The 25,711-nt window shown below is 52.2% G+C and overlaps 9 protein-coding genes across 9 annotated transcripts; 7 read left to right on the top strand and 2 right to left on the bottom strand.

Moving 5' to 3' along the window:
• Positions 1-710: 710 nt before the first annotated feature.
• QC764_0050950 (uncharacterized protein) lies at positions 711-1,091 on the top strand (the record flags this gene model as incomplete). The annotated part of the gene is made up of 2 exons (XM_062940409.1): positions 711-975; positions 1,025-1,091. The coding sequence occupies exons 1-2, from the start codon at positions 719-721 to the stop codon at positions 1,089-1,091; spliced, it is 324 nt and encodes a 107-aa protein (XP_062801496.1). The 5' UTR covers positions 711-718.
• A 691-nt stretch (positions 1,092-1,782) lies between these two features.
• Positions 1,783-3,927, top strand: QC764_303910 (uncharacterized protein; the record flags this gene model as incomplete). Its single annotated transcript, XM_062945509.1, has 2 exons — positions 1,783-2,117; positions 2,267-3,927. The coding sequence occupies 2 exons, from the start codon at positions 1,783-1,785 to the stop codon at positions 3,522-3,524; spliced, it is 1,593 nt and encodes a 530-aa protein (XP_062801495.1). The 3' UTR covers positions 3,525-3,927.
• A 1,758-nt stretch (positions 3,928-5,685) lies between these two features.
• Positions 5,686-8,414, top strand: QC764_303900 (uncharacterized protein). The gene is made up of 3 exons (XM_062945508.1): positions 5,686-6,776; positions 6,842-7,602; positions 7,665-8,414. Exons 1-3 carry the CDS (start codon positions 6,576-6,578, stop codon positions 8,095-8,097), a joined length of 1,395 nt encoding a protein of 464 aa, XP_062801494.1. The 5' UTR covers positions 5,686-6,575; the 3' UTR covers positions 8,098-8,414.
• A 232-nt stretch (positions 8,415-8,646) lies between these two features.
• QC764_303890 (uncharacterized protein) lies at positions 8,647-10,709 on the top strand. Its single transcript, XM_062945507.1, has 3 exons — positions 8,647-9,157; positions 9,236-9,867; positions 9,924-10,709. Exons 1-3 carry the CDS (start codon positions 8,954-8,956, stop codon positions 10,420-10,422), a joined length of 1,335 nt encoding a protein of 444 aa, XP_062801493.1. The 5' UTR covers positions 8,647-8,953; the 3' UTR covers positions 10,423-10,709.
• Positions 10,710-13,789: 3,080 nt separating this feature from the next.
• QC764_303880 (uncharacterized protein) lies at positions 13,790-15,508 on the top strand (the record flags this gene model as incomplete). The annotated part of the gene is made up of 1 exon (XM_062945506.1): positions 13,790-15,508. The coding sequence occupies one exon, from the start codon at positions 13,790-13,792 to the stop codon at positions 15,506-15,508; it is 1,719 nt and encodes a 572-aa protein (XP_062801492.1).
• Positions 15,509-17,847: 2,339 nt separating this feature from the next.
• Positions 17,848-19,525, bottom strand: RPB5 (DNA-directed RNA polymerases II 24 kDa polypeptide (RNA polymerase II subunit 5)). Its single transcript, XM_062945505.1, has 3 exons — positions 18,918-19,525; positions 18,782-18,864; positions 17,848-18,712 (listed from the first exon to the last, which is right to left on the bottom strand). The coding sequence occupies exons 1-3, from the start codon at positions 19,011-19,013 to the stop codon at positions 18,184-18,186; spliced, it is 708 nt and encodes a 235-aa protein (XP_062801491.1). The 5' UTR covers positions 19,014-19,525; the 3' UTR covers positions 17,848-18,183.
• BFR1 (multicopy suppressor of BFA (Brefeldin A)) lies at positions 19,356-21,867 on the top strand. Its single transcript, XM_062945504.1, has 3 exons — positions 19,356-19,745; positions 19,885-21,054; positions 21,114-21,867. The coding sequence occupies exons 1-3, from the start codon at positions 19,614-19,616 to the stop codon at positions 21,300-21,302; spliced, it is 1,491 nt and encodes a 496-aa protein (XP_062801490.1). The 5' UTR covers positions 19,356-19,613; the 3' UTR covers positions 21,303-21,867.
• A 209-nt stretch (positions 21,868-22,076) lies between these two features.
• On the bottom strand, positions 22,077-24,074 carry QC764_303850 (uncharacterized protein; the record flags this gene model as incomplete). Its single annotated transcript, XM_062945503.1, has 2 exons — positions 22,077-23,771; positions 23,823-24,074. 2 exons carry the CDS (start codon positions 24,072-24,074, stop codon positions 22,374-22,376), a joined length of 1,650 nt encoding a protein of 549 aa, XP_062801489.1. The 3' UTR covers positions 22,077-22,373.
• Positions 24,075-24,375: 301 nt separating this feature from the next.
• On the top strand, positions 24,376-25,595 carry VMA7 (H(+)-transporting V1 sector ATPase subunit F). The gene is made up of 3 exons (XM_062945502.1): positions 24,376-24,907; positions 24,978-25,112; positions 25,198-25,595. Exons 1-3 carry the CDS (start codon positions 24,815-24,817, stop codon positions 25,336-25,338), a joined length of 369 nt encoding a protein of 122 aa, XP_062801488.1. The 5' UTR covers positions 24,376-24,814; the 3' UTR covers positions 25,339-25,595.
• The last annotated feature ends 116 nt before the right edge of the window (positions 25,596-25,711 follow it).

The following is a 25,711-nucleotide window of genomic DNA, read 5'->3' as shown; positions in this document are numbered from 1 at the left end:
CAGAGACAGAGAGACAGATATCAAAGCCGATAGCCAGCCTCCAAATCCGATATCCGTGTGTGTGTGTGTGTGTGCGTGTGAGCGCGAAACCGACAGCCTGGTGCCAGAAACGGCACAGTCGAGCTTAATGCTACGGCAAATCTGCTCAGCAGCAACAGGTATCTGCCCCTCACTTTGGGGGAACAAGGAGATAGACGCGATCAAGAGAAATGTGCTTGGTGTTTCTGCCCATTGGTCCATTCTTTAACCACCTGCTATCCCTGGGAAGGCTCGCTTGATTAAACATGAAGAGCTTAACGCAATTCGGACCACGGGAAACCTCCCCCACGTCCCATCCAGCATCCAGGGTCTGGCTTGTGAAAGCCACAGCTGCAGCCGAGCAACACACTCCGCCGTTTTCACACCTGATTCTCTTGCTCTCTCTCTGTCTCTTATTACGGGGGGCCAGCTTCAACACCTCATGATCCCTGCCGAGCACGCGACGGTGAAATGGCGAAATGAAATTCGGGGACCACCATGGGTGCCCGGGCTTGTGAGGGAGGCAATGACTTATTTTTTTGTTTAGAAAATGCTTGCCGACTCTGGCTCCACCTTTCCGAAATGCCACGAGAGAGAGCACGGGCTCTGTATCATGGCGCCACAAGGGTAGGTGGGTAGTTTGTTTCTTATCTCTTCGCCGTCCCGCTGTTTTGATTTTTTCCTCTGGCCGGTTCGGAGTATGTACACCGCAGATTGCCAGGCCAGCACACAAACCTGCTTTGGGGGGCTTTTCTCACAGCAGACGAAGGCGCCGTCGTGCTGCTTGAGCTGCAGGATGGGCCACGAATTGGGCTTGGGGAGACTTGGCAGCTCAAATCAGAACAGCAACCCCGCTGTCAATGTGCAGGACTGCCAAGAGTGGAGAGAGCCGTCTTGCGAGGAGTACACAAGCAGGAGATCTGCTGGAGTGATAGTCACCAGCCACCAGACGGCAAGGTAATGGGTGTGTTGAGTGTGCATATCGCAAAAGTGACGCGCCTCTCAGGTTTGACGATTTAGCGAACTGGCCTGGGTTCCCTGGAGATGGAATGGGATGGCGGCCGGAGAGATAGGCACTCACTGCACTGTCTGCTGCTGCCGGACCCATCCATGCTCGCCATCTCACCACCCACCCGTCAGGTTCGCCAACCAGCCGGCCCTCGCATGTCGGCCTTGCGTGCATATTATTATTAGTCTAGACCTATCCCCGGCTAGGTGCTCCACGACCAAAAGCGGGCTCTCTTCTTGCCCTCGCTTTTGTTTCCAACAAGTCCACTGGTTTCTCTGAAACTAGAACTACAACTACAACAGCAAACTATCACTAGTACCGTGCCAGGCAACCTCAGCATCGAATCTTTGCCATCACTCACTCCACTACGGCCACTTCCAAACTACTACCATCGAGGTCGAACCACCCACATGCTACCGCGGACGCTTCCTCAATAGCAGCAGCTTTGTGTATGCACCAACCCGAGAGGCCCTGTTATTGCCGGCAGCGGAGCACTACTACGACGAACCAAACGTCGTCATAGCAGCAGTAACAGCACCACCCGTAAACACTGGACCCGAATATCCAGCGACGTTGACGACACAATCTGCAGGCTTCACTCGAAGCAGTTCGGGACCCATCATCATCATCATCATCCGGCGTCGCCAGAGGCCGTGGAGCATTCGAATCACCTTGTAGTAGATTGACACCCGCCCTCCCCCGCTCGTCCCCTCCTCGGAGGATGACGGGCGTGGTGTTTCCGCCGCGCTGCCATCATGGTCCTCTACACGGATCCCCCGCCGCTGCGCCCGTTCAGCAATGACAAGCCGACCCTCCTGGTGTGCTGGTGGATCACCATGTTCTGCGCCGTCATCATCCTCTTGCGGGTGTGCGGCAGGCTCGTGCGGACGGAGAGGCTGTTCCGGGAAGATAAGATGGCAGCTCTGGCTCTGGTGCCGCTGTTTCTGCGAATGGGATGCGTCCATGTCATACTGCTCTTCGGAACCAATAACGTGCAGCTGGACAATGTCAGGCTTTCGGACGAGGGGCTGCGCAGGAGGGAGATCGCAAGCGGGTTGGTCTTGCTGAGTCGGGTGATGTACGCTGCAACGTAGGTGGTCTCTTCTGGTGGCGGCGGCTGTGGAATGTCTCTTATGCACGCCGTTTTTCTTTGAACGACGTGCCACGAGGTTGTTCCATGCCAAACAATTCCCGCGTTGTTCATTGGGGCCATGGAACTTTTTGCTGACCGTTTTGCAGATTGTGGGTACTGAAAAACGCCATCTTGGAGTTTTTTCGGCGCCTCAATGTGACATGGGAACGGTCGTATGAGCTTTCGTTGAGGTTCATCCGTGCTGTTCTCGTTGCAACGTTCATCGCCGTTGTGATCAGTGACCTGACGGAATGTCAGCCCTTTTCACACTACTGGCAAGTCCTCCCGGATCCTGGCGGGAGATGCCGTCAGGGGTATGCGCAGCTCTTGACAATGGCCGTCTGCAACGTGTTTACAGACTTGCTGTTGATCATCTGCCCTGTGCCCATCATCGTTCGGAGCACGATGAGCACCAAGAGAAAAGCCCAGCTTGTCATGCTCTTCTCCCTCAGCCTTGCGCCCATTGGAGTGACCATCTACCGGGTGCCACACATTATTAACGAACAGGGGAGTCAACAAAGCCGATCTCTCTACGCCTCGATCGAGCTTCTCTTTGCGACGGCTGCAGCCAACGCCCTCGTACTCGGGTCTTTTGTTCGGGACAGGGGCGTCAAGAAGAGGAAGTACAAGTACGACTCGGTTGCAGTAGCGTCCACCATTGACCGTTCATCCGCCTCCGAGTCGCGACGGCCAACCGTTTTGAAGCATTGGGGGAGCGACGAGGATTTGGTGCGGGATATGGGATACGCCGTCAAGCCCGAGCTCCGAGAATCACAGCCCACCGGAAACGAGAACCCAGTGTTCACGCCCGCGCCTATTGCGACCACCAAGCTGCACGAAGACATGACCTCTTGGCAGTTCCCGGGTGCCAACCGAGCCAGCGCAGCGCAAAGCGACGACCCATTGATTTCAAGCGACCCAGTCCCATCCGTCAGGAGTAATTCGACAGCAACCCGACGCGTGTCGTTTTTCGACTACGGCGGTCTTCTCGATGACGTAGGGCCCACGAGTCGACGAGGCAGTTATCTGTCTTCGAAGGACATTCCAGTTGGGCTAACGACAACTCACCCCTCACCGGCGGTGCAAGCAAGCGGCAACGGTCTCCGAAGGGGCTCGGCAGCCCTGCTGCAAGATCTCGGTGGATTCCTGAGTCCCCTGACCTCGATCCAACCAAAGCCGAAGCCGAAACCACCGAGTCTGGAGCCCATTGAGCAGTCGACCCAGGAGGGATCTAACGCTGCACCGGGATATTCCATGCCTTCGCCGGAGAAGGCAGGACCGGAGTTGCTGGATCCTGGGGGTTTGCTCAACGGCAACGGGGCCTGCACTGAGGACTTGAGCAGCGGCTTTGTTCGAGAACTATGATGTCTTTCGTACAAGCGTGCGATTTGTACACTACCTACCTACTGTCACCAGGGACTGGCGGGGCCATCTGGAGACGACGAGCTTTACACCTACTATTAATTCGGCAAAGGGAAGGCGTTTTTTTTTTGTTGTTGTTGTTGTTTTCTCCGCTTATGGGCTGGGTAGGCTGTATGATAAGGGGAGAGAGAGGCGTTTGCAGGCGTCTATTGTTTATGAAAACGACATTTCGTTCTAATCCATACGAAATACCCGCAGTCACACACAAAACAACTAGCCGACCTACCACTACCACCACCACCACGACACACCATTCATCTTTTCCTCTCACAACAAATACGGCGGGAAAGAGGATATTCACGAGATAAACAAGAAGATGATGAAGCAACGACTAGGAACCAGAGGAGAGGGTGGTGGTATTTTTCTCTTCTGAAGGGAATGAACGAGCTTAGGGGTGGGGGGGACTGGGGAATGAATCGGATGGGATGGGTGGAATTTGGAAGGGGAACGGGATGGATGGATGGATGGATGGATGGATTGAACTATGATGACTAAATATTATACCCATTTCTTTACTTTTTCCTTGTCTTTTTTCCCTAATGAAGTGAGGAGCAGTTGGGCCGGGGAAGGGCGGGTTATGAAGTTAAAAGATGAGAATATATGTATATACAAGATAGTAATTTACTTTGCTGAAGTACAGATGATGAAGGGGGATATGATTGAATGTTGTTTTATGTGGGTGCGATGGGATGTTTGGGGGCGGGGGGGTTGGATGGATGTATGGGTGTTGATGCATAGGTACGCGAGGTGTTTGGGTCCCTGCATGTGGGAGAGATGATAGATGGATGGGGAAGGGTAACTGTTGTGCGGCATGTGAAAATGAGGAGAGGAGGGGGTAAGGGATTGCGTTGGGGGGAAGGTCATAGCGATGATAGCTGATGCAGCAGGACTGGAAGAGATGGGGTGCCAATGCTTGGGAAATCCAACGGTTGGTATTATGCGTTTCATTCTTGACTTGTCCTATGCGCGAGGACTATCATTCCAGCATGTCATAACAGGTGTTGCTTGTCATTTGCCAAGGTAAGGTACTTTCCCAATATTATATACCCTATGTCCAGCTCGCCGCCCGCGCGACATTTGCTTTGCGGACGCTCAAAAAGCAGATCTCGAGCTTTTCACTTCGAGCTGTGGGCTGACAGATTTCTGTCTCTGTGGGCGTTCCTACCTAACACTGGGGGACTTAGGATAGCTAAGGTATGTATATGAATCGCACTGTCGGGTCGGTAGGTAGCTTTTTTTCGTTTCGCTCGGAGACGATTGGGTCGGTCGGACCGACTCTACCTTGCCTACTACGTGAGCCAAGTCACCGGGGAGTTTCGCTTACGGGATCTGAGAGGGCTTGTGGGCGTAGTTTAACCTCTTTTTATCCTAATCTCACATGCAGGTAGATTGTATCGTATTGTTGTGACAAGAGATTTTCGCTGTCAACATGGAAGTGTGGGTTGTGATATCGCATTGGGGTGTTTGTTAGGGTGGTGATGAGGGCGGTTGGGGGTATCATGATGGCGGTGGTAGTCACGCGACGACGTTAAGGTGGATATCAACGACAGTGATATTAAGGGCGTTCGTGTTGATAATGTGGATGTTTGTAGTTGTGGGAGTAGCAGAATACCTCCTGCGGAGGGGATGGATGAGGTGGAGGGGTCGTTAATGCACAAGAAAAAGAAGCGTATATACCTATGGACCGCAAACTTGGTGAACTGATCAACGTAGTAGCAATATTGGTCATATTCACAGCCCTATAAAACATTCAACTCGATTGGTTCTTAGGTGTTGGGAGGATTGTGCGACCCATTGCCTTTGGTCGTGAGCTCGAGCTGAGTCCATCTCTCGACGTGGTGCTCTCGGGGCTTTTGTCTATACCACCACCGAATAGCTCTCTGGCAATGCTTTGTAGGTCGTGACAGGCGATGTGATTTAAAACACGAGGTTTAATGCTGTCGTCGTCTGGTAGGATCAATCAGAGGTTGTGTTACGTTGCCACGTGGTTTGCCCGAAGCAAAAGGGTACGATACAGAGGAGCCAGTGGTCTGAAGAGAGGGAATCTATGCGTGTCATCTATAAGACCGATGGGCCGAACAGTTGCTGAATCATTCACGGATCACAAGTCGACATCGACACCATCGTATCTTTGTTGCTCGAATACGAGCTCATGATCAGCATCATCGGGATAATAGCGTCACCGCCTCGGAACCCAGCGGCTTCCTTGTGTGAGCTTGTTTTCCTGTGTAACGAGGTGTATGGTCGCCGTTGTGAAGGCCGGCGGCGTCTTGAACGGCTGGGACGATAACTTCTGGCAAGTGGGTCAGGCCAATCAATTTTCTACATGGCCAAAAGGTGACGAAGCGGTTCAGCTGAAGAAAGAACGCAACTGGCAGGTGCTTTCCCGTCGGTGTGAAATTCCGACTGCCATGTCTACTACGCCAATGAGTTGAGGCAGGAGCATTAGCCTGTCATGTAGCTGCCAACGGGGAGGAACACCGCAAGACATGACGATCTGCTCTTGCCGATCTCGACCACTTCAATGTTCTTGCCTAAGCCCAGAGAATCAGTGGCTACCCAAAGACCCGACAATCAGAAACATGCTTCGTATTCCTTTCCTGTTCCTCAATATATCTCCTTTGCATCTGCCACATCTTCAGATCTTTTGATTTTCTAGTTTCACTAGCATCTCGCTGCCCTAATTGCATTTTTACCTTTGGACCCTATCGACCATACTACCTCTTGTGACTCTTTAATATCGTTCAAGTTTCATCGCTCCTACCTCATATATTTATTGCTCTTCGGCCTGGGTGGTCTCATCGAACCACTTCAGCCCGTAAAAAAGCTTCGTCCTCTCCCTCGGATTTACTTCCCACACCATCTGCAGGTTACCTCTGCTATCACGCTTTTTGGACTTTTGGACTCGCACTCTTTTGGAGCATTTTGGTCCTCGTGAAATCTAGCTCCTACCTCATCGTTTTGTCTCTCTGGTACCGGTAGTCTTGCTCCATCATGTGGAAAGCTCTTGGACTGGCAGCACTCGCTGCTTCACTCACACCTGTCTTGGGTGCCGTATTTGGTTACAACTCTGGCGCCCAAAAGCCAGGAGGCGTAAAGAACCAGGCCGACTACGAAAATGAGTTCCGGGCCGCCAAAGCACTTCAGGGTGCCCCTGCTGGCGGGTTTATCAGCGTTCGTCTGTTCACCATGCTTGTATGTGTTTGTCCTATGTTTGCATGACTGACTACCTTGGACAAAACTAACAGCGTGCCCAATAGCAAGACGAAAACGCTGGAAACAACCCCATCGAAGCTATCCCCGCTGCCATCGCCACCAACATGAGATTGCTGCTCGGTATGTGGGCCTCCGCTGGGTCAGCCAAGTTTGATAGAGAACTCGAGGCTCTGGTGACCGCCGTCAACCGTTATGGGGATGCATTTGTGAGGCTTGTTGACGGCATCTCGGTAGGCAGTGAGGATTTGTACCGGAACTCGGCCTCGGTGGAGGAAGGTTCAAATCCGGGTGCCAACCCTCAGGTAATTGTCGGCTACATCCAAAAAGTTCGACAACGGCTGAGCAGCACGAAGCTGAAGGCCCCCATCGGACACGTCGATACGTGGACGGCTTGGGTAAACGGCTCCAATGCAGCAGTGGTTGCTGCTTGTGACTGGGTCGGCATGGACGCTTATCCATACTGGCAATCGACGGCGCTTCCCAACAACGCTATCGAGCAGAGCCCACGCCTCTTCCAAGAAGCTTTGGACAAGACCCGAGCAGCTTCGCAAGGCAAGCCGGTATGGATCACCGAAACTGGGCATCCCGTGTCAGGTAGAACCTGGGGACAGTCTGTCGCCTCGGTCGAGAATGCCAAACGATATTGGAAGGAGGTCGGCTGCCCAAGGTTCGGAAAAGAGCCCATCTGGTGGTACAAGTTCCAGGGCGACCAGACTGGTGCTGAACCCAACTTTGGCATCACTCCGGCTGGGCAGCTGACGACCAAGCCACTTTTTGATATTTCGTGCAAGCCGCCTGGCTCATCGTGAGTCCAGGCCTTGCTCCGTGTTGATTCCAACATTGTTCAGGATGCTCACACTTTGACAGAAGCCCAGTTCCGATGCCTGTGACTACAGGCCATGCTGGAGCTGGCGGACCTCCCACGGAGTCTTCTTCAAGTGCAGCTACCTCGAGCGGAGTTGGAAACAGCCCTGCAAGTGATGTTTCCAGTCCACCATTGTCCACGACTTCTGCTTTGCCAATTCTCTCGAGTACAGCTACCTCGAGCGGTATCAGAAACAGCCCTAGAAGTGGTGTCTCTGGTTCGACAATTCTCTCGAGCGCAGGTACCTCGACCGGCGTTAGAAACAGCCCTAGAAGTGGTGTCTCCTCGACGACCTCTACTTCGACAATACTCTTGAATAGCACCTTGTCCTCATCGTCGTCCAGTCCCGCCACGAACACCAATGGAGCAGATGTGACGACTGGCTCTTTCGGTGGTGTTTTCGCTGCCTTGCTGGCTGTGGTGTTTGCCGTTTGATCTGTTCCGCCGGCTGATGTCGCTTGTGGAAAACTGAGTCTGTATATAAAGCGATGATTTTGGAGGCCGGATGTTTCTTGGGATGTACAGGATTCGGACTACTTACTGTAAGGATTGTGATTAGGTGAAAACGGTGTTGGCTCGGAGGACGAGGGTCGCTGTTGCACAATGTTGTATTGTTTGTTTTTGCCGTTAGGTTGACTCGAGTCACTCTAATGAATGGTTCGACACATGGTTATCCTTGATGTTGACCCGAGTGCCCCTTACACGCTGTCCGAGAATGAGACCACTGGGACAGTATACTGTTGGCGATAGATTTGATTTTGACCTTGCACTCCCGAGACTCTTTGCTGTCCAACATGAAGATGGGGCCCGGAACCGGAGCGTCCCACCATCCACGTGTAGTCCGAACAACCAAACCCCCCAACGGGAGACGTTGAGTTTAGGTTTCCCCATCTTCCCCTCAAGCTGATGAGCGGGTGGGTGTCTGGAGTTTCGTTTGTCATGAATCAAACCGACCTGCCTAAATGGGATGAGGGAGGTTCAGCCCTACGGGTAACGCTGGATCCCCGGATTTCGGTGCTCCGAGGGCCCATGCTTGTGGCGCTAAAATTAGGTGGGAGCAAGGTTGCTGGTTCCCGGTCCGTGGTGTCCGCTAAATTCCACTTGGGTGGTGGAGGATCCACAATCTGTCAGCGCCCAGTCCCACCCAGTCGCGTGAACACGCAGCAGAGAGAGCTTTGCCCCTTTTTCTTCTTTTAAAACACCACGTCTCCCTTTCTGTGAAGAGATTTTGGTGATCCACAACACGCGTCGCCATATTTGGAAAGGGAGATATCATAAAATAAAATAAAAGATGGGGTTGCGCATATTGAGGAGCCGCGCGCTTCTTATGCTGTGCGCTGTTGCGCTGGTGCTGTTTGCGGGATCTGCTTGGGGGCATGCTGGGGGGAACTGTGGCGCTGGAGGGCATGGAAGGCGGATGGTGGTTCCGAGGACGGTGGAGGAGGTCGCCGATGTGTCGGTGTTGAGTTTGGGGGAGGTTGGGGAGGAGCTGCAGGTTCGTTTTGCCTCGATTACATTCTCCCTTCCTCTTCTCTTAGCCCGGATTGGAATTGCTAACTCCGTAATGGAACAGAAATGCGAAATCGTCCAAAAGCTATCCAACCTCAAAAAGGCCGACGCCGACGCCGCCCCCTCGAGCCTGACGACCAAGATTTTCGGTTATCTGTTTCCTGGTAGTCCTGCGGTCAATGCCCTGTTGGCGACGCTGTATATTTCCGGCCCGCCGAACTTCTTGCTGGCCCTCTGCCCGACGGATATTAATCCGGATTCGCTGCAGGTGATGGTTGCGTTTGCGGTTGGGGGGTTGCTGGGGGATACGCTGTTTCATTTGCTGCCTGAGATTTTTGTCGGAGAGGGGGAGGAGGACAGGGCGAGGTTTGTGATGGTGGAGCCGAACAGGAACTTGCTGCTCGGGGTGGGGATCTTGGTTGGGTTTATGGTCTTTGTGGGGATGGACAAGGGGTTGAGGATTGCTACGGGGGGCGAGGGGCATTCGCATGATCATTCGCATGGGCATAAGCATGGGGAGGATGATACCAAGGGGGTGAGTTCGGCGGTGGAGGAGGAGGAGGAGAAGAAGAAGAAGAGGAAGGGGGAGCTGAAGAGACGGAAGGGAGGGAAGGATGATGGGGAGGGGGAAAAGGAAGAGGAGGAGAAGAAGGAGGTTAATCCCAGTGTTAAATTGGGTGGGTTGTTGAATATGATGTAAGTTTTGGTGTGGGTGGTTATAAGGTGAGGAGGGTGTGCTAATGTGGGGACAGTGCCGATTTTACACACAACATCACCGACGGTCTCGCCATGTCTGCCTCGTTTTACGCTTCCCCCACCATCGGCGCTACTACGACTGTTGCGGTCTTCTTCCACGAGATTCCCCACGAGGTCGGCGATTTCGCTCTGCTGGTCCAGTCTGGGTTCACGAAGAAGCAGGCCATGGGCGCGCAGTTTGTTACGGCTATTGGTGCTCTCCTCGGCACGCTCATTGGCATTGCGATCCAGGAGTTTGGAGGGAATGGAGCGAGCGGCGCTGATGCTGTGGCCATGGGCATGAAGGAAGGTCTCTGGGGCACGAGCTTGACTTGGGGAGACATGTTGCTGCCTTTCACGGCTGGAACTTTCTTGTATGTGGGCACGGTGGCGGTCATCCCCGAGTTGTTGGAGACTGGGAAGAACAAGGCGGTGGAGTTGAGGAAGATGCTGGTGCAGTTTGCGGCCATTGCTGCTGGGGCGGGCATCATGCTTTATATCTCTTGGCATGACTAAGTTGCTTGCTTGACTTGAAGATTGGAAAGTTTGTTTGTGTTTTGATCGATGAAGCATAGGAGTGATGGAGTGTGTGTGGGTTGTTTGGTATCTTGTGTAAGAGTCATAAGCTGAGAAAGGGGAGTTTTTTTTACCTAAGTGTACTATTGATACAACATCGGCTTTTTGGGTTGGTTAGAGAGCAGCATCGTCATCATCATCGGAGGTGCCGGCATTAGGAAACAAAAGATAGACCGTCATGTGTGAGGTACTTTTGCATAGAAATATTCGGTTTTTAAGAATGGGCGGTGAATAAAGGCTCTGAGCCTCAAGCTTACCTTGGTGAGTGCCACACACAATATTTTACCTATTAGAAAAAAGATGTCATGGTGAGTACGCGTAGGGAAGGGCAAGCGACGGGAATACGCCCGGACGAGATATGTCTTTTCGGCTCGGAAGAGGGAAGACGAGACTATCGGATCGGGTACCAACTTGGTGTTGTCATTAGGCTTGATGACCGGACCGGGTATCGTCACCCTTTCAGCAGAGCCAGATCATGACTGAAAATCTAGATTTTATTTTTATTTAGGTTTTTGGCGAGGTCAGATGGTGATGTTCTTGCCGTACGGAGCTAAGAGCGGTGGAGCTGGATTTGGTGATGGGTACTACTCTGCAATGCGGTCATGTTTCCATAGTGGTTACAATGGGCTTGGAGACAACCCCCCTGCCAAGATGACTCCTTCGGTTCAGCCTTGTCATTTGGCAGAGGTGTACATTGTACGAACTGTTTACGAGGTAGTGTAGGGGGTGTGTGGCTGGACGTCAATATCAACTTGGTTAGGGGTATAGATTAGTAATGGCAGTTCGCTGACAAAAGCGAAGTCGCGAGAACGACGGGAGTGGGACTGTGCAAGCAGGATGTGTGATGGAGAGAGACGGCGAGAAGTTCTTCCTGAGCTGACGCTTTGCGAAAGTGGTATGGATAACCATAGCTGAGTCATATTAATTTGTAGGGGGTTGAACTGTTGTACAACGTAGGGCGTGGCTTGGAATATGGTGATGGTTGGGTGCTAGGATTATGGATCCTGACGGAGTTTAAAAGCTTTCCTGAGAAAAACCTGATGACAGTATATTGCACCATTCTCGTGAAACATGGTTATCCAGGTTTGCGGGGAAGAGACTCGAAGCCGTATCGAGGTGCGGATTCGGAGAGACGAAGTGGAAAGAAAGTGAAGACCTCGTGGCTGGTGGGGAGGAGAGAGGTTTGAACGGTATGCAAGGAGTCTCACCGGGACAAAGCTAGCAGAACCCCAAAGGTCTGTCCCGTGTCCCGGCTGTTTGGGTCTTCCGGAAAGGGTAGTCGGGAGGGCATACCTCGCATGGGCAGTCGGGACAGAGCCCGACGCCACAAGAGGCGCCCAGATTTGATGATCTGTCGGTCTCATCAATGACATGGCTAGGCTTCGGCAAGATGACCTCTTGCCGCGAGTGTGAATTCATTATTGTAGGTAATGGGTGGGAACCTTGCGGACCATGCGGACCCAAATTGCTGTGTAGAGTAGCACTATGCGGATCCAAGTTCCAGTGCATATTGGCCGATGACTCCAACTGCGAGGGCCTTGCCTTACCTTGACCTCCAATGTTTTTTTTTTTTTTTTGATGTTGTATGTAGGTCAAGATGAAATAAGACAGTGAGAAAGCTGAGCCCATCGGGTTTTGCCGTTGATGGAGATGTTTTCAGTTCAGCTTCGACAATGAATATCCCGTGAAATGAGTCAATCGAGGTGAATGGAAACGAGACGGGTCTTGACAAAAGGTTCGAATGGCCTAGATTTCGACATCTGATTGTTTTCAGAGCCGCCGTGATCGGGGCGGGACCTTCAAACAATGGAGTTTACAGTGGGTCTGCTGTGGAGTTCTGGGCTCGGCCTGCTGGGGTCTACGCCGAGCGGGGTCCATGATGCGATGCGGGGAGGAGTGGGGTGGGCTGGGCACCCAGTGGGGTTAGGAATTGAAGACAAGACCCGCCTTCTGTCACTGTCTGGGACCGCCCTTCACTAACACTGCTCGAACTATGTACCTTACGTCTATGAAGATCGGATGACGACTGTATAGTTTGTGATCTCCTCGGAGAGTTTTTTCTGTTCGCTGGGCTTGGTGACAGTTCAGGAACATATCAGACGGTTGGTGAGGATTGTGAAGCTATCTGCTCCTTCACAGATGGCTACCCGTAGAGATTCAGATAGTGACACATGGGCAACATATCACATATTGAAAGCACATACGTATCACTAGATCAGACTAGACCAAGCCACATCGAGGCAGGGGAAACGGCTGACGTCGAAGCGACGGCCCAGCATTTCCCTTTGACATCCGATGACCGGTCAACGGACTTTTGCGCCTTTCGGCCAACAAGAGACGAAACGATGGTGCCCGTTAAAAAAGCTCATCGATCACGGCTAGCTAGTGTCGAGAGCTCTGGCCAATGACAACCCCAGCTTTGACGATCGGTTTGTCCTTGTTCAACACCCTGGGAGTCAGCCTTTTCCGCATCATGTCCCCATCAGGGAGTCCAAATTCACAGAGAGGCCACGCCCTCTCCTTGAGCAAAGAGACTGGCCAGCATTTGCAACACAAAAGGATGTAGGGCGCGAGGCGTTCGTCTGGGCTCTTGGCACCCTCCATCACGGCATCCCACTCCTTGCCGATGCCAAATAGCGGTTCAGCTTTCCGGGTCGACTGACGAAACGACCAACCGAGTGATGGGAGCCAAGAGCTGCCCCGCCCTCCTTTTGATGCTGTTGACCAAAGTAGCAATTGCGCACCCACCACCACCCACGTCCTTTTTGTCCACATGTGCTCCAATCACACCCCCCTGGCCCGGGTAGGCATTAGGTCGGCAGGGTAGGGAAGGGGGAGACATGGACGGCACCCCGGGGAACAGAAGCAGGTTAGCCAGATCAATGCTCTGCCTCGTCCGCCTAGCTCTCTCTTTTTTTTTTCCCTTCTGGCTTTGTAATGAGTCAAAAGCTTTGTTATCCACCATCTACCCTGGGTCCAACTAAACCATGGGGTTAGGGCAGCCCGCTATAAGACGGTCGCGAACGCCGCTCAACGCCTGAGGCTGTTACAGTTTTCTGACCCATCGATTGTGAACCACCGGACCCCTTTTACCTGCACCTTGTTTGTTTGGCCATCCCGCTGGCTGTTGTACGCTTGCTGTCTTGTCGGCACAGGTGACGACCTCTGAAAAGTTTGCTGCCCACGGAAGCCAACAGGAGACATTCAGTTACACCCGTCGTTGACAGCAATTTCCCCTTTTGCTATATCTTGTCCTCTTCTAGCCGTTTACCTCTGGACTCGGTCTCAAGTCCGTCTAGTCTCCACAATGGCGGCTACACCTTCATCCAACTCGGCCTCGAGTGCCCATGACTCGCATGACTTCCCACCACTTACTAGGGACCTGGCCTTTCCCAAATCTGACATCCGAGTCCACCTAAAGGACCACTACAACGCCAAAGTCTATACATCTGGATCGCCTGTGAAGGGCGAGGTTACGATTGTTACTAAGCGAGATGTCCACTTCGACTCGATTCAGATTGTTCTCATTGGCAACACCAAGGCCAGCTTCGACGGCATGAGCTTCCCCCAGGAGATCACACACACCTTCCTCAAAATGGTCATGCCAGTCCCCGAGTCGACATACCCCCTGCCCAAGGTGTTGGAGACGGGCGGGACCTACACCATTCCCTTCAACTTTGTTATTCCTAGCCAGCTCACCATCAACGCCTGTAACCACAAGCGGCTATCAGATCAGCTCCAGGATCACCACGTTTTGCTCCCACCCAGCATGGGCGGTGGCTGGGAGAAGGACGACATGGCGCCTCGCATGACCCGTGTGGAATACAGCATCAAAGCTCGCGTCCTGAGGGAAACCGTCTCCTCCACAGGCCCGCGACCAGAGAACACCGCCATCAAGAAGACGAGAATCATGGAGGGGACACGCAACATCCAGGTCTTGCCATCAACCCCCGAGGAACCACCCCTGAACATCACCCCCAAGGACAGACTATACACCATGACCAAGTCCAAAACTTTGCGCAAGAGCTTCATCCTCTCGACGAAGCTAGGCAAGATCACCGCCGAAGCCCACCAACCATCAGCAGCAGTCATTTCGTCGGACGGGAACAGTCTCGTCTCCCGACCAACAATGAGAGTCAGCCTGACTTTTGACCCCGAAATCCCCTCCCACATTGCCTCCCCGCCTCAGATAACGGGTGTGTCAGGGAAAGTCACGGCTCACACGTTCTTTTCGTCGGGCACGATTTCTGATTTTCCTAATCTGGGAGAGCAGTGGAACACGCCCTACGTCACGGACCGGAGAGGGCAGTTCTTCACCTCTGTCTCTTTGCCCCCCATTTCTGCTGTTCCCGAAGTGAGCTGGACGCAGAAAATGAGGAACCAGCGGAGGGATAGCGGCTACGGGACCGAGTCGTCTTCTTCCCCTGTGGTGGGCAAAGACAAGCAGAAGAGTCCGGTGTATCTCACGTCCACGGTGGACATCCCCATCAGTTTACCGACGGACAAGAAGACTTTTGTGCCGACTTTTCACGGGTGTATCGCTTCGAGGGTGTACACGTTGTCTTTGTCGCTGAACATGGCGATGGCGTTGGAGAAGAGCAAGAAGAGGAGCAGTGTGGGGACGAGGGTGAACTTGACGGTGCCGTTGCAGGTGGCTGTTGAGCAGCCTGGGGCGGCGGTTGCTGGGGGGTTGGGGCAAGAGCTGCCGAGTTTTGAGGAGGCGCAGGCGGATGAGCACTTGAGGCCGAGGGTGATTCAGGTTATGAGTGAGGAGTTGAGGGAGGAGGTGCAGAGGGGGAGGGATAGTTGGATGGGTGGTGGTGGTGGGGTGTCGAGTCAGAATACTGGGAGTTCCTCCTCGGATGCTTCTTCTGGGACGGATGGACTGCCTGGTTATGGGGATGGTGTTGTGGCCGGGCAGGATAACGAGCAGGGTCAGGAGCAGGAAGAGGACAGGCTACCTGGTTATGGGGAGGTTGGCGGGTCGGGGAGATGGAGGAGGGTTGTTGTTGAGGCGCCGTGCTAGGGGGGTTTTCTTGATCTTGGGATTTTGGTACTATTGGCTGGAGTTTTGGGTATGGGCTATGAAAGGAAAGGAAATGAAAGGAAAGGAAATGAAAGGAAAGGAAATGAAAGGAAAGGAAACGAAAGGAAACGAAAGGAAAGGAAAGAATATACCAAAAAATTGCACATGTTTAATTGGGGGGCATGCTTAACATGGAACAGTTATTTTCACCAAATATATTGGCACGGGAGTGGATGATACCTAGGACAACATTTCTATTGTTTGAGATGGTGGATCAAAAGGGATATAAGGCAGTTAATTTTGAAAAAGAAACAAGAAATTGATACCCTAAAACTTACCGTACCTATATAACGAAGACAAATCTTGTGCTGACATGGGAATCGTGAGAACCTGAACAAAAGTGGTGATTACCGAAATGGTGTAACGACATGTAAATTACAGCTGAGAAGTGAAAAGTGTGGGGGTGGGTCCGGCAGTTGGATTTTAGCGGGAGATCAAATTGATGATCGAGATCTGGTCCTTTTGCTCTCAAGTCTGAAGAGATGGGAGCTTGATTTGGCACATATAGGCGCAACACGCAGGGGTTTTGTAGATTCAGTTTTTGTTTTTGTGATTGATGATGAAGGAAAATGAGCATCAAAATTCTATGCTTTTTGTTGACTGACCGTGGGGAGTTGCCTACCTTATGTCTATTTTTGTCTTGTGATAGGGCCTTGTATACGACCTGCCTACATACACTACCTACACGACGATACCTGTCTATCATCTCTAACACATAAATGTCAGACGCGATGATGGGTTTATTCTCCCAATCAAATACTGATTCCTACCTTATTCTAGGATCACTTCCTTCAACGTTCTTATTGGATGATTCTTCTCGTTAACCTATCATGGAGAGGATTTTTCAAGACCGGAAGAGCATATACCATCAATGTTAACGGGCATCAAAGTAAAGTAGAAGATATACCATCATGTCCATTCTCCTGTCGGCCTTCCCTTCCTCGAGTTTCTTTTTACTTTCTTTACCGACTTCCCCCTCCCTTCCGCCAGTAATGATCACCGCCTTCACACCGTTTAGAAACTCCCTGTAAGTTAGTATCGTTAATTTGAGAACGAATAAACTCTTTATGCGGGCAAGAAATGGTCTTCTTGACCACAGAGCCGAATCTAAGTTGGCAGTATATAGATGACAGTCCCCATTATGTGGGGGATTAATAAATCCATTAGAGATAGATATATCTGTATAGTAAAAGATAAAAAAGACGAAGAAAGGGGCGATTCTGTGAGTCGGGATATTTTTGTCAATTGGGAGAGAAACACTGACTCGAGTGCAGTTCGCTGGTGCGATTCCTCTGAATTGTATATAACTGATGTTAAGAGCTGACGAAACATATCCAGGTGCTTTAGTAACATACCTATCGGGCATGGCAGCCCTGAAAACGCAAAATCATAGCTCATGGTGTAAGACGAATGATTTGCGATTCGAAACTCGTCTCATAATTCTCTCCCATCCATCAGAGGAATCTTGGAGTGGGCAAGACTTCCATGACCTGACGTAAATAAGTCCCTCTGGTTGATGTTGCAAATACCTGGTATCCTTCCCCACCCCCTTCACATTTTGGGATTCTGAAACCTTTTCTCCCAAATGATTTTTATCTTTTTTTTTTTGGGTCCTGTAGCCGTGATTCGATACTAAGGGGAAGAAATCTTCTACAGGACTGTAGAATAGATAGGAAAGCAACAGACGAAAAACTTCCAAGCGGTGTTAATAGGCTTCTATGGAATACCTAGGTTGGTTGCGAAGAACCCATTCGTTCAGACACATTCTGTCTGATGATTACTAGGCGTGGACCGTTTCTCTGTTGCCCACCTACGGTATCGAGTGCCGTAAGCTGGACCATACCTACCTGCCTAGGCATTCAGGTGACATATGAGTTTAATGAACTCGGTGATAGCAACAGGATATACGCAACAAGACAGAGGGGTGTGCAGTGTCACGACTGTCTTGTGCTCGGTAGTTTCGACTCTTTCGACCACAAAGTGTCGTAAAAAAAGAAAAAAAAGAGAAATAGGGTCATCTGACCAGTCGCTACTGACATGTCTCAGAGCTGCAGGTCTCAATAGTTGAAGGAGGGTGAAACATCTACTTCGCGTTATGGTACCTGATGTCTCCATGTTCGTCGACAGGGACAAAAGACCTCCAGAATATATTTCTTCGAAGTTTGCGAGAATGATTGGGCCAACTCCTATGCTGTGATGTTCATCGTAAAGATGTTTTATGAATGATGTTTGCATTGAAAACAATACGCTCCCGCACGAGTCACTACAGCCATGAGCAACCGCCCGTCTGCTTTACTCAATCTACAAATTATGACCCATGTCTCATTTTCTCCCCTAACTACAAGAGCGAGATAGACCGTCGGCCATTATGGACTACAAAACGACATGCTGTACTGTCTGCAAACCAAATCCCATTCTTCCCTGTATAACGCCAGAAAGCAAACCACCCAGTTTCATGCCAACCCCCGTATATGAAGATAGACGCCCCTTTTTGGTGTGTATAACTTTGTGCAGGAAAAAAAAGCATGCTAGCAAACCATGCTGCTGCTGCTCTCCTGTTTCCACCGCAACTTCTCCCAAGCCTGCCGAACCCCCCCGTCTTTTTCTGTCCTTATTTAAACACAGAGTCTGTAACTAGCATAGCGACCGGCCGTCTCGCTGATTCTCACAATCTTGACCACCTGCCCCCTCTTCAGCCCCAAATATCTCGCGATGGGATCCTTTTGCAGGATTCGTGGGAGCTGCGTCTCCTTCAGCCTGTATCTCTTGAGCAAGGCCATCTTCTCCTCCCTGCTCAGAAGAATATGGGTTGGGACCAGCTCGTGGTGGGTGATGTTGACGAGGAGATCCTCCTCAAGGAAGCACTCGATCAGGGTGTACTGGCTGGTCACGGTCATGACCTTGCGGGCTTGGGCGGAGAGAGCGACGGCGGTGACGAGAATGCCGGCCTTGTATGAGTTGTTGGCGCAGTGCTCGACAAACTTCTTCATAACTGAAATGCCGATGGACGTCTTCTCGGGGCAGAACTCGACCCAGATAGTGCCGCATTCGGGGGCAGGGTCAGGGTTGGAGGCCGTTGGTGGAGGGGTGAACTTTTTGATCATGCTGGCGGAGGGACGGGCGGAGAAGGACATTATTGAGCGGCTATAATGAACAGAAGAGTTAGAAGGCTGAAGAGTGGGAGGGGGGGAAGGGGGGCAGGGGACAACATACTTTGGGGAACCGTCGCCGTTGGTGAACTTTCTCTTAAACTCGTCGAGGGGCATCTTGATTTCTTCCTCGGCCAATTCGTAGCCCTGGGGCTTTGTTAGTATATAGAATCGATTTGTCTATGTTGAGACCCACGAACCCGGTCAGCGACCATCTCGTGGATGGTCCTCCATGCGCGCCAGAGTCGCGACACCTCCTTGTCGTGGATGTTGCCACTGCCAAAGTCGTCGGACATTGTGGATAGTTATCTGCTGCGATTGGAAATGTGGTCGAAGGGAAGATACTGGCAAAGGAGAGGATGGGCGACGGCGATGACTAGTTTGGTGGTGGTGGTGGTGTTGGTTTGCGAAAAGCTTCAAAGGTTGCAAGGTTCTCTTTCCGCGAGGCTGAGAAAGAAGGGAACCGAAAAATTGACCGCTGGGGGGTGTACCCACTGATACAGCAAGGCACAGCGGGGTGGGCTTATCAAAGAGGTGCTTGCAGGTGTTGGGATTGGCAGGTGAATATGCGCACGTGCCACATTAAACACGGTAAATTCAAGCCTTAGCCCCTGGTCCGGGCGCCTGATAGCGCCGTTGCTCCCAAATTTTTGATTTTTGGGGCAGGAAGGGCGTGTATGGAGGACCAGCTGTCACCACTGTTCACTACCGCAGTTCTGCTACAGAAATATTCTCCTCTTTTTCCTCCACTTCTTCGGAACACATCACACTATCCCGCGGATCATCTCCCTACCAGATTCAGGGTCACCAATTGACACCAACATCTGGGGTTGTCCCTTCACAGCATCCTCTTGCACCCAACACATTCTTCCCGGTATCGCTCTCTGGTTCTCAAAATGGCTACTGAAAGCACCGCTCCGGCCGCCGCCGCCGCCCCTACGGGCCCAATCCGCCGACCTGATGAGGCTCTGTTCAAGGAGCAGGAGGCTAAGCTTGACAAGGAGGTCAGAGCTCTGCAGGACAAGATTGTAAGCTCCAGCTCAGTTGTCCCCGTCTGGCCCCCGGTGCGAAATGCAGCCTCCCGCTGTGAACCGCCCGTCGTTTGCTGCCTAGGTTTATATGGGTCACACCGAATATCGGAGATGCTAATACCCAATTTGTTCACAGAAAGCTGTAAACAACCAGATTGATCTTGCTGCTCCTAGAAAGGACCAGGAGTCCCAGAATCCAACCCAGATTCGCAGACAGGAGCTCATCAAGCGCCTCAACGAGATCAAGGAACAGCAGGGTGGTGGTAAGAAGGACCGCGCTTCCAAGTTCGACCAAATCAAGCGCCATGAAGAGACCGTGAAGCGCCTTATCAACGAGAGCAAGGCCGACCGTGCCAAGCTGCCCGTCAAGAACCTGGAGGAACTCGAGGAGAAGATTGCCCGTCTCGAGCGCGATGTTAACTCCGGCATGATGAAGCTTGTTGATGAGAAGAAGGCGCTTAACGAGATCTCCAACCTCCGCAAGCAGAAAAAGTTGTTTGGCGGCTTTGAGCAACAGCAGAAGCTGATTGATGAGCACAAGGCCAAGATCAAGGAGATCAAGGACAGCTTGGACACTCCCGAGGCCAAGAAGCTGAGCGAGGAATACGCTACTCTTCAGGCCGAACTCGACGTCATCAAGGCTGAGCAGAACACTGCCCGTGACAACCTCGGCAAGCTCAGGGATGAGCGTACCAAGCTCAAGATCGAGAGGGATGCAAAATACGCCGAGCTCAGGGCTCTCAGAGATGAATACTTCACTCAGAAGAAGGCCGCCGCTGCCTACGAGCGTGAGCAAAAGGCCAAGCGCGCCGAGCGTGAAGCTGCTGAGCGCGAGAAGTATGCTAAAGAGAAGCGCATGGAGCGTGCCAAGGCGATGCTCGCTGAGGCTTCCGAGCCTGCTTTCCTTGAGGAGATTCGCCGCGCCAACAGCCTCCTTCACTTTTTCGACCCCTCTCACCAGACTGTCGAGAAGGCCCCTCTTGTTGCCAACAAGGGTCTGGGTGCCACCGACATCCGCAAGGTTGAGGCCGACGGCCTGAAGGGCGTTCGCCTTGTGCGCAAGGAGGACCGCGACGAGGACTATCTCCCTGCGGCCAAGAAGGGCAAGAAGGGCAAGAAGAACAAGGCGGCCGAGGGTGGTGTCGCCGCCTCTGGCAAATTCAGCTTGCCCCCTGCCGTGATGGACGACTGTAAGACTCTCGGTATCAACCTTCCGTCCGGCGCTGCCGATGTCCCTGCTGCCATTGATGCAATCAAGGCTAAGCTCGCGAACTGGAAGGCCAACCAGGAGGCCGAGACCAAGAAGGTGGGTTTTAGAAGCTTGATTTTCTACATGCTACGATGTCATTCTAATCGAGATTGCAGAACGTCGAGAAGGCCAAGAAGGAAATTGAGCGCCTCGAGGCCGAGGAGCGCGGAGAGGTTGTCTCTAACGGAGAGGCTAAGGAGGACAAGGCAGTTGCCGAGACCACCAAGGCTGTCGAGGACGTCAGTCTTGAGGAGAAGAAGGCCGATGAGCCCGCCAAGGCTGAGGAGGTCGAGACCGCTGCCTAGGATGGTACGCGTGACGACCAGTCTTTTGCCGAGGTCGAGGAAGGCCAGAATCTTCAGGGTGAACCGGCTCCTGAGTCTGAGGTGGAGCAGAGCGAGCTTTAGGAAGTTTCTGGTGATTCGTCTTTGGCATCACTCGAGGCTGGGCTTGGGGATGATCTTTCAGATTCGGAGAGTCAGCCTACGTACAACAGCGGTGCTCCAAGTTACAGTGAGTCTCTTCGATCACTCTCCCCCACAGCTAGGACGGCGGGTGAGATTGAAACGACCGATGATTTTAATGGCGAACCTCCGCCAGGCTACGTTGCGGTCATGGTCTGGGGGGAGGGTTTGGACGGTTTTGCAATGAAAACGATTCTTATTCCCAGGGAACAAGAGGATTGAGCACCCTCGGAGCGGAAGACGTGACCTTGACAAACGTGGCAAAGTATTGTTGCTTTTTATCTATTTTTTATTTTTGAGCGGTATATAAATTTTATTATATCGTGTTTCGGTGTGGCTCTTTCACGGTATCACATGGGAAAACAGCGAGGTAGAGAAAACTGATCAGGTTCAATATTAACACCTGCGTGTGATATTTTCATAGCTTATAACCTTACTACCTGCGTGAGCTCTTCCTAACTTGGCAGCGTGTAGTGTGATGACAATCTTGACGCCCCCAAGACGACCCTTTGAAATGTATAAAACATCTAGACCTTTCCTTCGAGAGAAGTTCACCAACGTTCGCTCTCTCTCGTAGAGAAAGGATGACACACCATCGCACACCCTCACTCAAGATTGACTAAAAGCTGATAAAAATCAATTACTACTCTAATTTATATTATCCGCCCCCAGCCACAAGTAAGGCACCAGGGCAGACAATACAAGGCATGAACAATACACCACCAAAAAAAAAAACAAAAAAACGCCTCATCCCAAGACCCCCATAAAATGCATGAAACCACCGTCCCCATGCCCTTATTTCTCAGCAAAAATCCAGGCCCCAAAAACGCCGTCCAGTTCCCCCATCTCCCCCATTGTTGCCATATCATAGGTAGCAAAGTCAGGCATAGAAATAAGCAACCTTACCTTCCATCACAACCTCCGAGTGGGAAACCTCTCCTGCGTCCACCTATTAGCCCTCAAATTCGCCAACTTCTCCGGTGAATGCGCCAAACTACTCCCACCCCCAATACTTGCATTATTGTTCCCCTCCTCCTCCTCGCCCTCCTCCTGCTCAATCCCCAGAGTACCCTGCAACCTCTGCTTAACAGGACTGCTCCTCTCCCTAAACCTCTCATTCAACTGCCTCTGCTCCAGCGCCGCCATCTCCCTGTTGTTCCTCGGCGACCTCCCGATCCCCTCCATACTCATCGCCTTCTTCAGGGGGCTGTCCTTGTGCTGATGCAGCCCTAGACTTCCGCCGTAGCTCGGGGGGACACCCAGCGGGTTGCTTCCCGAGCTGGACCGCATCGGCGTTCCTGCCTTGAAGGGGGAGACAGCCCTGTTCATTGACGGGGGTTGAGGGGCAGGGGTCGAGGCTTCGTTTTCAAACGAGGAAGTAAAAGATTTGGTAAAGGACCCAGTCGACGAAACGGCCGGGGCGGCGGTGCTTCTGCGGTTAACAGTTACTGAGGCCGGGAGGTGGTGGTGGTCTCCGCGGTCGGGGTAGCCGAGGAGTTGGGCCGAGGGGGTCGAGATGGTGCCTGGGGTGCTGGGTCTAGCTGTTTTCGCCGCGAGGGGGGTGAATGGGTTTGTGGAAACGCGCCCCCTAGGTGTGCCAGCAAATGTATTTCTCGGCTTGATGGCCTGAAGCCCGTCGGGGTCGATGATCTTGGCGTAGTTGGGGTTGGGGTGCGTCTCAAAGCTACGACGGAGGACAGAGGATGGCGTCCCAACAGCGACGTATTCCTGTTCGATCTTGTCGTCGTTGATGGAGACCTGAATGCCAACCTCGCGGTAGACAGGGTGCAGTCTAGGGTGGACATACTTGACGTCGTACTCATGCATGACCTCCTTCTGAATGATGGCGTTGTCCTTGCCCTGACGGGTGAACTTGAAGTGCAAGAGCCACATCTGGGCGGAGAGGATGGCTTGCAGAGCCATGCACTTGAAAACGGTGACGCTGGGGCGGGGGTCCATGGCAACGAGAGGCAAGAAGAGCCAGTGAATCAAGACGTGGCCGGGGCTGAACAAGCAGAACAGGCGAAGCGTGGCCGGATACGGATCCCAGACCTTCATCTCCCACACATCGCGTGTCTTGTCGGGGTGCGCTCGCTGCTCGGCGGTTTCGGAACTCAGGAGGCTCTGGATTACGCCCAATGGGCTCGAAGACGCGGGTGAAGAATCGACGCGGACGCGATGCGCAGAGGGCGTGGAGGGGGCATTTTGCTCGACGTTTGCCTCGAATAGACGGTAGGTACGCGATCGGGTCAGGGTGTAAAAGGCGTTCAGGCAAGAGATGGCAGTCAAAGCCCACATGCTAAAACGAGCCTGATCATCTGTCAGCTCCAACTATCTCTAAATCAAAAAGAGAGAACTCACCAAGAAGGTCAACGGGCCACTGGCCGGAGCATCGCCAAAAACATCATCCACATCCGGACGCGAGACGATATTAGCCCTTGCAATCAAGAAGAGAAAGTTGGCCGCAAGTCCAAACCGAGTGCCGAAAGCGGTAGAGTCCCAGTCAAACGTCTGAATCTCCTCCGAAAGCCACAGATAAAAGTCGCCAGGATTCAGACGCGCCTTGATCCTCTCCGACAACGGCTGTCGCCGTACCAGGCGCGTCGGCGGCATCGTGTGTAGTGTAGATGTGTTGTCTTCTTAAGTCAAAGTTATCCGTTCGCTGCGGTATGCAATCGCGCAACTCGGTCGTCCGTCCCTCTTTTCGCTCGGCCGCTCAATGAAGTCACCACCACGACTTGTTCTCAAATCCCCATCTGCGTTAAAAATGTGAAAGGAAAGACCCTTCAATCTTTCACCTTTTTCCCTGCCAGAAACAAAGATTTCACTCCGTCGGCGCGAAAGTTGTCAGTGTTTTTGCCCGCTAGAAATAAAAAGAAAGAAAGTCGCAAATTTGCTTCTTCTTTTCCCCCTTCAACGTTGCAATTGTTTACTTTTTTTGTTTTTTTTTTTTTTTCACAAACCCGCAACCAGCCAGACCGGACCAGAAGGGAAGCTCTCTCCACAAGCGGAAAATTGCCGGGGACAGGGATCATACCCCCGGCACCCGAACCCAGGCAGCCAGCCCACTAGCGCAGGCTTGGCTTGTTGGTCAGAGCTCCTGGCATATCCACTGTCTGTTGCGGCGGCGGCGTCACTTCAGTTGGCTCTTGTTACAGCATCACCACTGTGGGGTTGGTTGGAACTGCCCGCTCCTCCTCGCCATCGTCAACATCAACAAAACCAACTTACACGACAACCTCCCCCTCCAACTGAACTCCTCCTTTTGTCGCAGCCGCATTTATTTGACACACACACACACAATCACAATACTGTAAACCTCCCTCCTTCCCTCCACCCCCGGAGCGCCAGCCATGGCCTCCCAAGCAGACTACAAAGACAGGCAATTCCTCGCCGTGATAGGAGACGAGGACTCCGTTACTGGCCTTCTCCTCGCCGGCATTGGTGTATGTTCTCCTCCCCAATCCCCCAACCTCTTCCTCCTCCCGATGCTAACCCCCCTCCCCTCCCCTCCAGCACGTAACTTCCCCCCCGACAACCAAAAACTTCCTCGTCGTCGACGCCAAAACCGAAACCTCGGCCATCGAGTCCGCCTTTGAAAAGTTCACCACCGAGCGCAAAGACATTGGCATCGTGCTCATCAACCAACATGTACGTTTTCCTCCCTCCCTCCCAACACGTAATCAAGAACAAAAAGAATGGGGGTTGATATGATGATGACGATGTGAGGATATAGATCGCAGACCGGATACGCTACCGCATCGATACCTACACCCAGGCCTTCCCCACCGTCCTCGAGATCCCCTCCAAAGACCACCCTTATGACCCCGAAAAGGACAGCGTGCTGAGGAGGGTGAGAAGGCTGTTTGGTGAATAAGTTGGTGCGCAATGGGCGTCATGATCAAGAGGCGGGATTTGGAAGGGGAAACATAAAGGTTGGCAGTTTGAGTCGGGAGACGCAATGATATGACTGAGTTGGGGATTGGAAATGTGACAGAGCATGTGGGTGGGTGGGTGATCACAACATTAAAACACCAAGAAGAGGAGGTTAGACGAAGCATAATGATGTTCCTGTGTATTCCAGTATAGCAAGCCTCAAAGACTCCTTTACTACCATTCAATATGCTACTTCTCTCATAAACAATGCAATGAAAACAGCAAACAAGCCAGAAAAACAACAAAACTCCCAGACTACCCTGATAAAAATGAACGGAATGAAACGAATCCCAAGCAATTGCGCTCCCCAAAAC

The sequence above is a fragment of the Podospora pseudoanserina genome, chromosome 3 (assembly GCF_035222485.1).
Source record: "Podospora pseudoanserina strain CBS 124.78 chromosome 3, whole genome shotgun sequence".
Lineage (NCBI taxonomy): Eukaryota > Fungi > Ascomycota > Sordariomycetes > Sordariales > Podosporaceae > Podospora > Podospora pseudoanserina.
This window is presented reverse-complemented; position numbering and strand designations above follow the sequence as displayed.

What these genes read in the sequence shown, in the direction of transcription:
- BFR1 (XM_062945504.1), top strand. Translation starts at nt 19,614, where the DNA reads ATGGCTACTGAAAGCACCGCTCCGGCCGCCGCCGCCGCCCCTACGGGC. An exon ending in GAGCTCTGCAGGACAAGATT is followed by an intron (nt 19,746 to 19,884) that starts GTAAGCTCCAGC and finishes ATTTGTTCACAG; the next exon opens with AAAGCTGTAAACAACCAGAT. An exon ending in AGGAGGCCGAGACCAAGAAG is followed by an intron (nt 21,055 to 21,113) that starts GTGGGTTTTAGA and finishes TCGAGATTGCAG; the next exon opens with AACGTCGAGAAGGCCAAGAA.
- QC764_303900 (XM_062945508.1), top strand. Translation starts at nt 6,576, where the DNA reads ATGTGGAAAGCTCTTGGACTGGCAGCACTCGCTGCTTCACTCACACCT. An exon ending in TTCGTCTGTTCACCATGCTT is followed by an intron (nt 6,777 to 6,841) that starts GTATGTGTTTGT and finishes CGTGCCCAATAG; the next exon opens with CAAGACGAAAACGCTGGAAA. An exon ending in TGCAAGCCGCCTGGCTCATC is followed by an intron (nt 7,603 to 7,664) that starts GTGAGTCCAGGC and finishes ACACTTTGACAG; the next exon opens with AAGCCCAGTTCCGATGCCTG.
- VMA7 (XM_062945502.1), top strand. Translation starts at nt 24,815, where the DNA reads ATGGCCTCCCAAGCAGACTACAAAGACAGGCAATTCCTCGCCGTGATA. An exon ending in TTCTCCTCGCCGGCATTGGT is followed by an intron (nt 24,908 to 24,977) that starts GTATGTTCTCCT and finishes CCTCCCCTCCAG; the next exon opens with CACGTAACTTCCCCCCCGAC. An exon ending in TCGTGCTCATCAACCAACAT is followed by an intron (nt 25,113 to 25,197) that starts GTACGTTTTCCT and finishes GTGAGGATATAG; the next exon opens with ATCGCAGACCGGATACGCTA.
- QC764_303890 (XM_062945507.1), top strand. Translation starts at nt 8,954, where the DNA reads ATGGGGTTGCGCATATTGAGGAGCCGCGCGCTTCTTATGCTGTGCGCT. An exon ending in AGGTTGGGGAGGAGCTGCAG is followed by an intron (nt 9,158 to 9,235) that starts GTTCGTTTTGCC and finishes GTAATGGAACAG; the next exon opens with AAATGCGAAATCGTCCAAAA. An exon ending in GGTGGGTTGTTGAATATGAT is followed by an intron (nt 9,868 to 9,923) that starts GTAAGTTTTGGT and finishes ATGTGGGGACAG; the next exon opens with TGCCGATTTTACACACAACA.
- RPB5 (XM_062945505.1), bottom strand. Translation starts at nt 19,013, where the DNA reads ATGTCCGACGACTTTGGCAGTGGCAACATCCACGACAAGGAGGTGTCG. An exon ending in ACGAGATGGTCGCTGACCGG is followed by an intron (nt 18,865 to 18,917) that starts GTTCGTGGGTCT and finishes ACAAAGCCCCAG; the next exon opens with GGCTACGAATTGGCCGAGGA. An exon ending in AACGGCGACGGTTCCCCAAA is followed by an intron (nt 18,713 to 18,781) that starts GTATGTTGTCCC and finishes TGTTCATTATAG; the next exon opens with CCGCTCAATAATGTCCTTCT.